The sequence below is a fragment of the Cheilinus undulatus genome, linkage group 11, assembly GCF_018320785.1.
Source record: "Cheilinus undulatus linkage group 11, ASM1832078v1, whole genome shotgun sequence".
In the NCBI taxonomy this organism is placed as follows: Eukaryota; Metazoa; Chordata; class Actinopteri; order Labriformes; family Labridae; genus Cheilinus; species Cheilinus undulatus.
Window position 1 is genome coordinate 49,353,402 of NC_054875.1, and position 11,490 is coordinate 49,364,891.

Below are 11,490 nucleotides of genomic sequence, written 5' to 3' on the forward strand. Positions count from 1 at the left end.
GACACCCGTGGACGAGAAACTGAAGATGGCAGTAATGCAACTTCATGAATGCCAGCTGCGGTTAAACACCAGCGAAGAAGAAGAAGACTTAAACTGTAAACAAACATGGCGGATCGCTGGGGGCTCCTTAGGTAGCTCGTTTGTCTTAAATCCTGACCTGAACTAGTCTGCCGCATTTTATTGACGTCTTGTCTCCAAGTGTGTTTTTTGTATTTTTAGCTGTCGCTTTTTAACCTGTCACAGGAAATATGAGCGGAATTATGACGTTTTAGTTCGGCTAGCTCGGCTAGCAGGTTACCAAGGCAACGGCAGCTAACGGTTACCTGGCTGTTAGCTCAACACTAGGGAGAGGTGAAGGCTCCGAGAAGGGAATTTAATTTTTTTAAGGATGTTAAATGCGCCGATCCAAGCCGGGTTTCCATCTCTTTTTGAATAGATCGATTAATTACTGTACATTGATTAAACTATTGAGTCTTTATTTCTGGTTTCATCTGGTTAAATTTAATATAATTAAATTAAATAATAGTTCGGTTCAGGTTTTACTGCTCACTTTTATAGATGCCATTGGAGTAAAATAACATCAGTTTCAACATCTTTTTAACCACTAACAGCTGCTGATTCATTTACTGTGTAAGAACACTTCTAAAATAACACAATGGTTTCATTGTGAATGTTAAATTCTCTCTTATAAACCTGTAGTGTGTTTCAGATCCTGCAGACATGGAGCAGTACAGTATTCTGGGTCGGATCGGTGAAGGAGCTCATGGCATCGTGTTCAAGGCCAAACATATCGAGGTAAACCTGCAGAGATTTTATTTTAATCATCACTTTATCAGCAGACTATTTTAGATTTATTATTGAACTATGACTGATATTAACGCTTGTGCCCTCCTCAAATTGACTTCCCTCTTTACACCTTCAAGGCACAAAAGTACACGTACAGAAAAATTGCCATTAAATCAGCATACATCAATACTTTTTTCTACTTTTTTTTTTCATAAATCTCTTTAGCAACTTCAGACCTGCTCAAATCTAACAAACATTGAATAATTTTAGAGATTTTAACCCTTTAAATGCCAGTTTGATCATTGAAATATTTTATTTTTTTACCAAAAAACAGAAAAAGTGAATTATTTTTCATATAATAAATAGTAGAAAGATGAGGCTTGGGGGTGATAAGAGTCTTGGATGGGTCAAAGATCAGCAACAAAATTGATTTGATTGTATTAATATTTTTTACGTAATGCCAGAAGTACTCTCCTGACATCTTCGAGGCTAAAATGCCCCCATTGACTTCCATTAAAACCAGGTTTTTTAATCTCACTGTCACTGCAGTATAAAATCATGCATTCTTTAATGTCAGCATTTCAATGTGAAGAAATCTAGTGAAATTTGACATTTTTACCGTATTCCACCAGATTCAACCTTTTAATCATTGTAGGACCATGCACCAAATTCTTGTATTTTTGTCTGTTATTTTATAAAATATAAAAAATACAAGGGCAATGAAATCAATTTGTTGCTAATCTTTGACCCATCAAAGACTCTCATCAGCACCAACGCCCCATCTTTCCACTATAATTTTATGGAAAATAATTCACGTTTTTGTGTTTTTTGTAGTAAAAGTTAAAATATTTCAAATAATCAAACTGGGATTTAAAGGGTTAAAATCTTGAAAATTTTTGAATGTTTGGTAGTTTTGAGCAGGTCTGAAGTTGTTAAAGAGATTTATGAAAAAAGTAGAAAAAATATTGATGTATGCTGATTTAATAGCAGTTTTTTGTACATGTACATTTTTGCCTCGAAGGTGTCCAGAGGGTACAAAATTCATTGAGAGAGTCTGAATGACATTTAAGAGTAAAACATGTTGGATTTCGAAAATTTAACTAGAAAGAAAAGTTCCTCTAAAAATTCATGCCACGAGCTGTAAAATTGACAAACTGATCACAAATTAAAAAAAATAACGTGAGAAAAATGGCCAAAAATGCCAAGGAGGGCACAAGGGTTAAGAGCTCAGAGTAGCGGCCCTATACTACACACATAACTTTGGCTTTTTATTTTCTCAATATGACTTACTATCTCAGGATCAGAGGTCAGCTGACTCCCTGAACTCCTTAAAAAATACCTGAAGACTCTCTTTTACTCTCTTGCCTTTTCTGATCGATCGATTGATTCCTGAACTTCCTTATATGGAAATTTATCGGCTGTTTCCTGTCAGACAGGAGAGACAGTGGCTCTAAAGAAAGTGGCTCTGAGGAGGCTGGAGGACGGCATCCCGAACCAGGCTCTGAGGGAGATCAAGGCCCTGCAGGAGATTGAGGACAACCAGCATGTGAGTGCCACAGGTCGCCATGTTACAGAGGTCAAAGGTCATACACTTACTTCTCTCTCCTCCTCCTCAGGTGGTGAAGCTGAAGGACGTCTTCCCTCACGGTACGGGCTTTGTCCTGGTCTTTGACTTCATGCTCTCTGACCTCTCTGAGGTCATCAGGAACACTGAGCGACCTTTGACCCCAGCTCAGGTTAAAAGTTACATGATGATGCTGCTGAAGGGTGTGGCCTTCCTCCACCACAATAACATCATGCACCGGGTCAGTCCCACATCTCCTTCTCTTTCTCTCATCTCTACATTAGTAAATGATGGACAGGTGCATTGTGGGTACTGTGAATATTGTGTTTCTGTAGATCTTTACAACCAAAGTCCTAGGGCTGGTCTAGACTAAGGTTTTACCCTGGTCTTGGGTCAGAACCCACCACCACCTCCCTGATGACAAACCCTGGCCCAAACTATTCAAATTTTCAGCCATAACCAAATGTTTTTAATGAAAATGGAAAAATTTGGACTTGAGGTGAAGCAACAGATAGAGACATATCCTTCAAAATAAAAGCACATCAAAGACTATTTGCTACATATTCTTCTCCAGACAAACATCCACAACCTGCTGAAAAAGCCTTTGCCACCAGTCTGGGTTCCTCCATCCACAGACCCTGTCATCAACGTGTTAAAATACAGAAACGGGGAGGACTGATTATATCCGTGGAAGTAGTTGAACTGAAGCAGCTCTTAGATTAAAGTTAGCATCATCTCTCTGATAATCATTGTAAGACTGACATTAATACTTGTGTTTGACTTTTATAAATATTTTTGTGCATCTGTAGGACCTGAAACCAGCTAACCTCCTGATCAGCTCCTCAGGCCATCTAAAAATCGCAGACTTTGGCTTGGCTCGATTATTCAGCGAACAGGGAGACAGACTTTACAGCCACCAGGTGGCCACCAGGTAACTCACCTCTACTCTGATGTCTGTTCTTACCTTTAAAGACCCTGTAAAATGAAATCCAAAGTTTGAGTCTTAACACCCTAGAAATGTTGGAATCTGGTTTCTGTAAACATGTGAAAACACTGAGATCTACATGTGACTGAATTCAGGATTTAGACTGTTAGAAAGTTTTTCACCTCTTTCCTGGCTGGGTTTAATGTGTGGGGGGGGGTATGTGGACTGGTGATGTCATCAGCCCACAGTAGGGAATGACCCCGCCCCTCTAACACTCCAATCTAAAATCACAGAGCAGTTCATCTCAGTCCAGTCTGTTGTTAGCTGATGTCACTGCCTTTACTGAAAGTTAACAGTCAGTTAAATGCCTTTTTTTTTTGTTCATTGTGAGGAGCAGTATTTAAAAATATTTAAACTTGTCTTTCTCATATGTGAACTGTAGATGGCACTAATAGGTGCTTGTTGGTTATTTGAGGCTCTTAAGTATTCTGTAACTTTTTTTATAAACTTTCAGTACCCATGGAGGCGTTTCCACTGAAAGGATTAAGGATAACCACATAGTTTCCGAAACCCCAAATGAGCATAAATCCTCGGTGATTCATTGTCTAACCATGGTGTTTGTGTTCAGGTGGTACAGAGCTCCAGAGCTGTTGTACGGAGCCAGGAAGTACGACGAGGGCGTCGACCTGTGGTGAGACTTTAATGATAACTCCCCTTCATCCTGAATCAGCTGTTACCGTTTCTTCACTGCTTGATCCTTACATTTCAGAGGCTGTGTCATGTCAGTGCTCTCAGCCGACCAGCAGGGGGAAGCACTAGTCTAAACTCTGCTTGTCTGTGCTCTTCAGGGCAGTGGGCTGTATCTTTGGGGAGCTGCTGAACTCGTCTCCTCTGTTTCCTGGAGAAAACGACATCGAGCAACTCTGCTGCGTCCTCAGAGTGCTGGGAACTCCGACACAGGACAGCTGGCCGGTGAGATGCTTGAATACATATGAGGGCTAAAAATGGTATTTCACTCATTTTATGGATGCAGCTGGACTCTTAATACTGAGGTGCAACTTATTAGAGACTCTCTTTGTTATATAGAGCTAAATATTTAAAGGTGACCTGTTGTAGACCCTTGGTTCTCAACCAGTGGGTTGGGTTAGCTAAAAATCTGCGATGTGATCCTATTGTGATAGAAATGCCTCCATCTCTTTGTTCTGTTACATCTTTTGTTCTATCTTAGGTACAAACTGTCCAATTTTACTTTAAATTATCTGGTTATGATTGAAAATTTTAAGACATTTGGGTCATCTAAATACCACACTTTATGGAGCATTATTAGTTATTTTTATCCTCATAACGTACTGAAATAACAGCTGGCTCAGGTGTGTGGTGATATTTCATCTCTGCTGATCTGTCAGAGACGTGCTAACATCACGCCGTGTCTGTGTTTCTCTGCAGGAGATCGTCGAGTTGCCAGATTACAATAAAATCACCTTTAAAGAGAATCCTGCCATCCCATTGGAGGAGATCGTCCCCGACACCTCCCCTCAGGCCATCGACCTGCTCTACAAGTTCCTGGTTTATCCGTCCAAGCAGCGCTGCTCCGCCAGACAGGTAGGACACAGGAAGTGGACTTCAGGTGTGCCGTCGTGAGGAGTTGGAGCTCCTCAGGGTTCAGTCTGAGATCCTCTTTTCTTTTCTGTTTGAGAGCTTTACTGACAATAAATCCCCCAAAAACCAAGGCTAGTTTTTCATTTATTTTAATTTTTTTTTCGAGGTCAGAAAGCTTGAGTGATGTCATCCCTCTGTTACCACATGAATTAAACCAGCACCAGGCTTATTGACTGTCAGATTGATTTATTAATTATTGATTGACCCGTTGTCCTCTGCAGGCTCTCCTCCACCCCTACTTCTTCTCCTCTCCTCTTCCTGCCCACCACTCAGAGCTGCCCATCCCTCAGAGGGGGGGACGACCACCTCGCCAGCGCCTTCAGGCTCCGCCCACTGACTTTTCACTGGACCTGCCCCTTCAGAGCAGCGTGGTAGACCCTGCGCTTCTGCAGAAACATGCCTCCTGTCTCTGAAGGGCGAACAGACACATGTTCATTTATTTATTTATTTATGCACTTTTTAATGCCTGATTGTGTTTATTATTATTATTAAACAGGATGGGACTGTCTTTTAAATCATAAATAAAGTTTACGGCAGATTAACCTCAATGTTGAGTTTTTTCTCACATCTTTAAAATGAAATTTCTGTAGAGCTGCAGTGAAGACGACTCCAAAAGTCTCTCAAAAAGCCAAAATACTGAGGGTCCTTTAAGTCTTCAATATTTAAAATGTCCTAAATTAGAAAAAAAAAATTTGAAGTGCTTAAATAAAGGCTTAAATTTAGATGGTATTTTGAGACATGTGTGACTCCTGTATCAAATCTTTACCTTCATGTTAGTGTTGGATGATTTTTTTATTAAAATTGATAGTTCACATCACATCTCCAGCATTTTAGTGGCATTTAAAGCAGCATATTGCACATGCAATCACAAACTATGAAGGAAGAGAGACGAAGACGAAGATGGGGAAATGCTGGTTCAAGGAAAAATTGGCTTCAAGATTGAAATATCATGATAGGATGGCAACCAAAAATTATGTGACAACCTGCCACGTCCATATTTTTTTGAGAAATGTTGCTGCCATCAAATTCAAAATGAGCTTCTCTTTTTATGAAATGGTAAAATGTCTCAGTTTCAGCATCTGATTTATGATGTATTGTGAATCAAATATGGGTTTATGAGATTTGGAAATCATTGACTTTTGTTTTTATTTACTTTTTTCATAGCGCACCAACTTTTTTGGAACTGGGGTTGAATAAACACCCATACACACCATTACTGAGATCACCAGCAGATGTCAATGCACCTATGTGACCAAAAAGAGCTGAGGACTGCAGTAGCTACCATTGACCACTGTGTGGAGCTGCAGCACCGGGGATTTTATTTTCCATAATCTTAGGCCTTGTACACAAGTAGCTAGGTATTTTCTAAAACGAATATCCCCCTTAATTAGTTTTTAAAAATACTTTCGTCCACACCTGATCGTTTACAAAAAAAAAAAATCGTCCACATGTAACCGGTAAATCTGCCGTTAAATGCTGCTCTAAACATGCCAAACCCATAGGTGGCAGTGTTTTTCAGATGTGAAACCTATGCCAGCCAATCAGAATGAACTTCCGTCATTCTGTCTCTTCTGCCAGAGATTCAAACATGGCGCAAGCTGTGACATTTGAGAACCAAAAACTCAGTTTCTCAGCGTACACATGAAACCATGAAACCAGAGTTTTCCAAAATCTCCACTTTGGCTGGAGTTTTCAGAAAAGATCATTTTTAGTGACGTAAGACTGCGGTTTCGTGTGGAAAAATAAAAAAATAAAAATATATGTGGTTTCCCAGATACCCGGCTACGTGTGTACAAGACCTTAATCTAAACTTTTTTGTCACTTTTAGGCCTCTGTACAGGTCCAAAGGAAGATTTTTCCTCCCACACAGACACCAACATGCACTCAGCTCAAATGTTAATTTCAAACTCACAAAAAAAGCTGACAGCTAGTGTTCCTGATGCACACAGCCACCTGGACTGAGCCTCCCTCCTCCCTATAAATCCTCTCAGCCTCTGATTACCAACAGCTATCAGCTGGCAGAAACCTGCCCAGGTGCTCCAACTTTTCCTGAGGAGCGGGGGAACGGTGACCAGGCTATGTGGGGAAACCTATTCATATATTCATAACACAGGAGAGACAGTAGTCCAGATAATCAGCTTATGCAGCTCAACTTTACAGTGCACTAATGTCTGTGACATTTATTTAGTACAAGTCTGAGTGTGAAGAGAGAGCATCCTCAGATCATCATTAAAGAACAAACGTTTATTTGATAGAAGGACTCTGATCACACACACAAACCTTTAACAAGTTTAACATCGCTTTAAAGACCTTTCAAAATAAAATGTCAAACAGAGACAGCATGGATGAATGTTACTGACAGAAGGAGTGAAATATGGTGTCCTCTGTGGGCGGGGCCAGGCTGGACATCTCACTCTCTGATTGGCCAGCTCTTTTGTTTCTCTTGTTCTTATTGGTCACTTTACGTCTCCTGGTTTGGATTTCATCTTTCTTCATTGCCAACGGCCTTTTCACCTGGAACACGTCACAGATTACCTGCTGTAATTGGTAGATAAGTTCTAGTTTGAAGATCAGGTGTAGTTTGTAGAGTAAGTGTAGTTTGTAGATCAGGTGTAGTTTGTAGATTAGGTGTAGTTTGTAGATTAGGTGTAGTTTGTAGGTTACCTGCTGTAGTTTGTAGATTAGGTGTAGTTTGTAGATTAGGTGTAGTTTGTAGATCAGGTGTGGTTTGTAGATTAGGTGTAGTTTTTAGATCAGGTGTGGTTTGTAGATTAGGTGTAGTTTGTAGGTCAGGTGTAGTTTGTAGATCAGGAGTAGTTTGTAGATTAGGTGTAGTTTTTAGATTAGGTGTAGTTTTTAGATCAGGTGTGGTTTGTAGATTAGGTGTAGTTTGTAGGTTACCTGCTGTAGTTTGTAGATCCGGTGTAGTTTGTAGATTAGGTGTAGTTTGTAGATCAGGTGTGGTTTGTAGATTAGGTGTAGTTTGTAGGTCAGGTGTAGTTTGTAGATCAGGTGTAGTTTGTAGATTAGGTGTAGTTTGTAGATTAGGTGTAGTTTGTAGATCAGGTGTGGTTTGTAGATTAGGTGTAGTTTGTAGGTCAGGTGTAGTTTGTAGATCAGGTGTAGTTTGTAGATTAGGTGTAGTTTGTAGATTAGGTGTAGTTTGTAGATTAGGTGTAGTTTTTAGATCAGGTGTGGTTTGTAGATTAGGTGTAGTTTGTAGGTCAGGTGTAATTTGTAGATCAGGTGTGGTTTGTAGATTAGGTGTAGTTTGTAGGTTACCTGCTGTAGTTTGTAGATCAGGTGTAGTTTGTAGATTAGGTGTAGTTTGTAGGTCAGGTGTAGTTTGTAGATCAGGTGTGGTTTGTAGATTAGGTGTAGTTTGTAGGTTACCTGCTGTAGTTTGTAGATCAGGTGTAGTTTGTAGATCAGGTGTGGTTTGTAGATTAGTTGTAGTTTGTAGGTTACCTGCTATAGTTTGTAGATTAGGTGTAGTTTGTAGGTCAGGTGTAGTTTGTAGATCAGGTGTGGTTTGTAGATTAGGTGTAGTTTGTAGGTTACCTGCTATAGTTTGTAGATTAGGTGTAGTTTGTAGATCAGGTGTAGTTTGTAGATTAGGTGTAGTTTGTAGATCAGGTGTAGTTTGTAGATTAGGTGTAGTTTTTAGATTAGGTGTAGTTTTTAGATCAGGTGTGGTTTGTAGATTAGGTGTAGTTTGTAGGTTACCTGCTGTAGTTTGTAGATCCGATGTAGTTTGTAGATTAGGTGTAGTTTTTAGATCAGGTGTGGTTTGTAGATTAGGTGTAGTTTGTAGGTCAGGTGTAGTTTGTAGATCAGGTGTAGTTTGTAGATTAGGTGTAGTTTGTAGATTAGGTGTAGTTTTTAGATCAGGTGTAGTTTGTAGATTAGGTGTAGTTTGTAGATCAGGTGTAGTTTGTAGGTTACCTGCTGTAGTTTGTAGATTAGGTGTAGTTTGTAGATTAGGTGTAGTTTGTAGATCAGGTGTAGTTTGTAGATTAGGTGTAGTTTGTAGGTTACCTGCTGTAGTTTGTAGATTAGGTGTAGTTTGTAGATTAGGTGTAGTTTGTAGGTTACCTGCTGTAGTTTGTAGATTAGGTGTAGTTTGTAGATTAGGTGTAGTTTGTAGATCAGGTGTAGTTTGTAGGTTAGGTGTAGTTTGTAGATTAGGTGTAGTTTGTAGATTAGGTGTAGTTTGTAGATTAGGTGTAGTTTGTAGATCAGGTGTAGTTTGTAGATTAGGTGTAGTTTTTAGATTAGGTGTAGTTTGTAGATCAGGTGTAGTTTGTAGGTTAGGTGTAGTTTGTAGATTAGGTGTAGTTTGTAGATTAGGTGTAGTTTGTAGATCAGGTGTAGTTTGTAGGTTACCTGCTGTAGTTTGTAGATTAGGTGTAGTTTGTAGGTTACCTGGTGTAGTTTGTAGATTAGGTGTAGTTTGTAGGTTACCTGCTGTAGTTTGTAGATTAGGTGTAGTTTGTAGATCAGGTGTAGTTTGTAGATCAGGTGTAGTTTGTAGATTAGGTGTAGTTTGTAGATCAGGTGTAGTTTGTAGATTAGGTGTAGTTTTTAGATTAGGTGTAGTTTTTAGATCAGGTGTGGTTTGTAGATTAGGTGTAGTTTTTAGATTAGGTGTAGTTTTTAGATCAGGTGTGGTTTGTAGATTAGGTGTAGTTTGTAGATCAGGTGTAGTTTGTAGATTAGGTGTAGTTTGTAGATCAGGTGTAGTTTGTAGATTAGGTGTAGTTTGTAGATTAGGTGTAGTTTGTAGATTAGGTGTAGTTTGTAGATTAGGTGTAGTTTGTAGATCAGGTGTAGTTTGTAGATTAGGTGTAGTTTTTAGATTAGGTGTAGTTTTTAGATCAGGTGTGGTTTGTAGATCAGGTGTTGTTTGTAGATTAGGTGTAGTTTGTAGGTTACCTGCTGTAGTTTGTAGATTAGGTGTAGTTTGTAGGTTACCTGGTGTAGTTTGTAGATTAGGTGTAGTTTGTAGGTTACCTGCTGTAGTTTGTAGATTAGGTGTAGTTTGTAGATCAGGTGTAGTTTGTAGATCAGGTGTAGTTTGTAGGTTAGGTGTAGTTTGTAGATTAGGTGTAGTTTGTAGATTAGGTGTAGTTTGTAGATCAGGTGTAGTTTGTAGATTAGGTGTAGTTTTTAGATTAGGTGTAGTTTTTAGATCAGGTGTGGTTTGTAGATTAGGTGTAGTTTTTAGATTAGGTGTAGTTTGTAGATCAGGTGTTGTTTGTAGATTAGGTGTAGTTTGTTTACCTGCTGTAGTTTGTAGATCAGGTGTAATTTGTAGATTAGCTGTAGTTTGTAGGTTACCTGGTGTAGTTTGTAGATTAGGTGTAGTTTGTAGATTAGGTGTAGTTTGTAGATTAGGTGTAGTTTTTAGATTAGGTGTAGTTTTTAGATCAGGTGTGGTTTGTAGATCAGGTGTTGTTTGTAGATTAGGTGTAGTTTGTTTACCTGCTGTAGTTTGTAGATCAGGTGTAGTTTGTAGATTAGCTGTAGTTTGTAGGTTACCTGGTGTAGTTTGTAGATTAGGTGTAGTTTGTAGATCAGGTGTAGTTTGTAGGTTAGGTGTAGTTTGTAGGTTACCTGGTGTAGTTTGTAGTAGAGCCCACAGGCGTTGCAGACGGTTTCTCCTGCAGAGTTTCTCCTCCACAGAGACGTATTGACGGTGAAACAGTTCACACACTGAGCCCCTCTTCTCTGAGACACGGTCTGAAAAAATGAGTGCAGTAATTCATGGCTCAGAGCGTCGATGAACATAGATTAGTTTATCATAAAAATGTATTGATGATCTCTGCTCTGGATTAACGTGAAAATAAAGAAACATAAAACAGAGCACTGAAAATAGTGATCATAGTGACTGCCCAGCGGTATTTCAGCGCTCATTGCTTTCACTCAGCAGCCGACCCAGACTTCACAAAACATCTGGGTACCATATAAGTGAAAGACTAATCTGTCTCCCTTCACATTTTTAGCTCTCCATGTGAATTTCTTAATCATCGGGGTTTGTGAATCTATGAAACTCTAATCCAGGTCTCACCGCTCTCCTCTTGGGTCTCAGCAGGGGCCTGTTGTCGGGTCTTTGCTGAACGATGCAGCTGTTGCAAAGGTGACCACCTGCAGAGTCCCTCGTCCACAGGGGGGCGCTGTTAGTCCCACAGCTCAGGCACTCACGCTGTTCTGAACACAAACACAGACATCACGACACATCCTCTCTCTAACAGCAGATCAGAGCAGAAAGTTTGCTACACCACTCACCTGGATCTCTACCATACCCACAGGTGAGACCACCAGGTAAACACCAATCACTGGAGGAGGAGGAGGAGGGATAAATGCTGCCATGGTTACTGTTCCATCCAGCTGCTGAGGTAAGGAGGAAGGAAGGGGACGGACTCACAGCTGGATTACCATATAAGGGAGGTGTGATGTCAGCAGAGCTCAGTGACTGACAGCTGGAGTCGTACAACCAGTGAGGGGAGGATGAGAAGAGGTGATAATCAAGGAGCCGCTTGGCCTCATGGGACAT

General features: G+C 40.0%; 2 protein-coding genes across 5 annotated transcripts; one reads left to right on the plus strand and one right to left on the minus strand.

Annotated features, from left to right (window-relative positions):
• Nucleotides 1–94: 94 nt before the first annotated feature.
• cdk20 (cyclin-dependent kinase 20) lies at nt 95–5,466 on the plus strand. Of its 4 annotated transcripts, XM_041799542.1 has the most exons (10): nt 95–131; nt 559–630; nt 710–795; nt 2,219–2,332; nt 2,403–2,591; nt 3,160–3,281; nt 3,904–3,966; nt 4,124–4,247; nt 4,722–4,877; nt 5,156–5,466. In XM_041799542.1, the coding sequence occupies exons 3-10, from the start codon at nt 721–723 to the stop codon at nt 5,345–5,347; spliced, it is 1,035 nt and encodes a 344-aa protein (XP_041655476.1). In that variant the 5' UTR covers nt 95–131; nt 559–630; nt 710–720; the 3' UTR covers nt 5,348–5,466. The 4 variants fall into 4 exon arrangements, with proteins under 4 accessions (XP_041655476.1, XP_041655475.1, XP_041655479.1 ...); XM_041799541.1 differs by having other exon boundaries at nt 102–630; XM_041799545.1 differs by lacking the exon at nt 559–630 and having other exon boundaries at nt 109–131; nt 700–795.
• Nucleotides 5,467–7,247: 1,781 nt separating this feature from the next.
• Nucleotides 7,248–11,490, minus strand: gata1b (GATA binding protein 1b). The gene is made up of 4 exons (XM_041799067.1): nt 11,223–11,490; nt 11,005–11,144; nt 10,551–10,676; nt 7,248–7,448 (listed from the first exon to the last, which is right to left on the minus strand). Exons 1-4 carry the CDS (start codon nt 11,488–11,490, stop codon nt 7,287–7,289), a joined length of 696 nt encoding a protein of 231 aa, XP_041655001.1. The 3' UTR covers nt 7,248–7,286.

What these genes read in the sequence shown, in the direction of transcription:
- cdk20 (XM_041799542.1), top strand. Translation starts at nt 721, where the DNA reads ATGGAGCAGTACAGTATTCTGGGTCGGATCGGTGAAGGAGCTCATGGC. An exon ending in TCAAGGCCAAACATATCGAG is followed by an intron (nt 796 to 2,218) that starts GTAAACCTGCAG and finishes GTTTCCTGTCAG; the next exon opens with ACAGGAGAGACAGTGGCTCT. An exon ending in GACGAGGGCGTCGACCTGTG is followed by an intron (nt 3,967 to 4,123) that starts GTGAGACTTTAA and finishes TGTGCTCTTCAG; the next exon opens with GGCAGTGGGCTGTATCTTTG.
- gata1b (XM_041799067.1), bottom strand. Translation starts at nt 11,490, where the DNA reads ATGTCCCATGAGGCCAAGCGGCTCCTTGATTATCACCTCTTCTCATCC. An exon ending in TGGGTATGGTAGAGATCCAG is followed by an intron (nt 11,145 to 11,222) that starts GTGAGTGGTGTA and finishes GTTTGTGTTCAG; the next exon opens with AACAGCGTGAGTGCCTGAGC. An exon ending in TGAGACCCAAGAGGAGAGCG is followed by an intron (nt 10,677 to 11,004) that starts GTGAGACCTGGA and finishes TCATTTTTTCAG; the next exon opens with ACCGTGTCTCAGAGAAGAGG.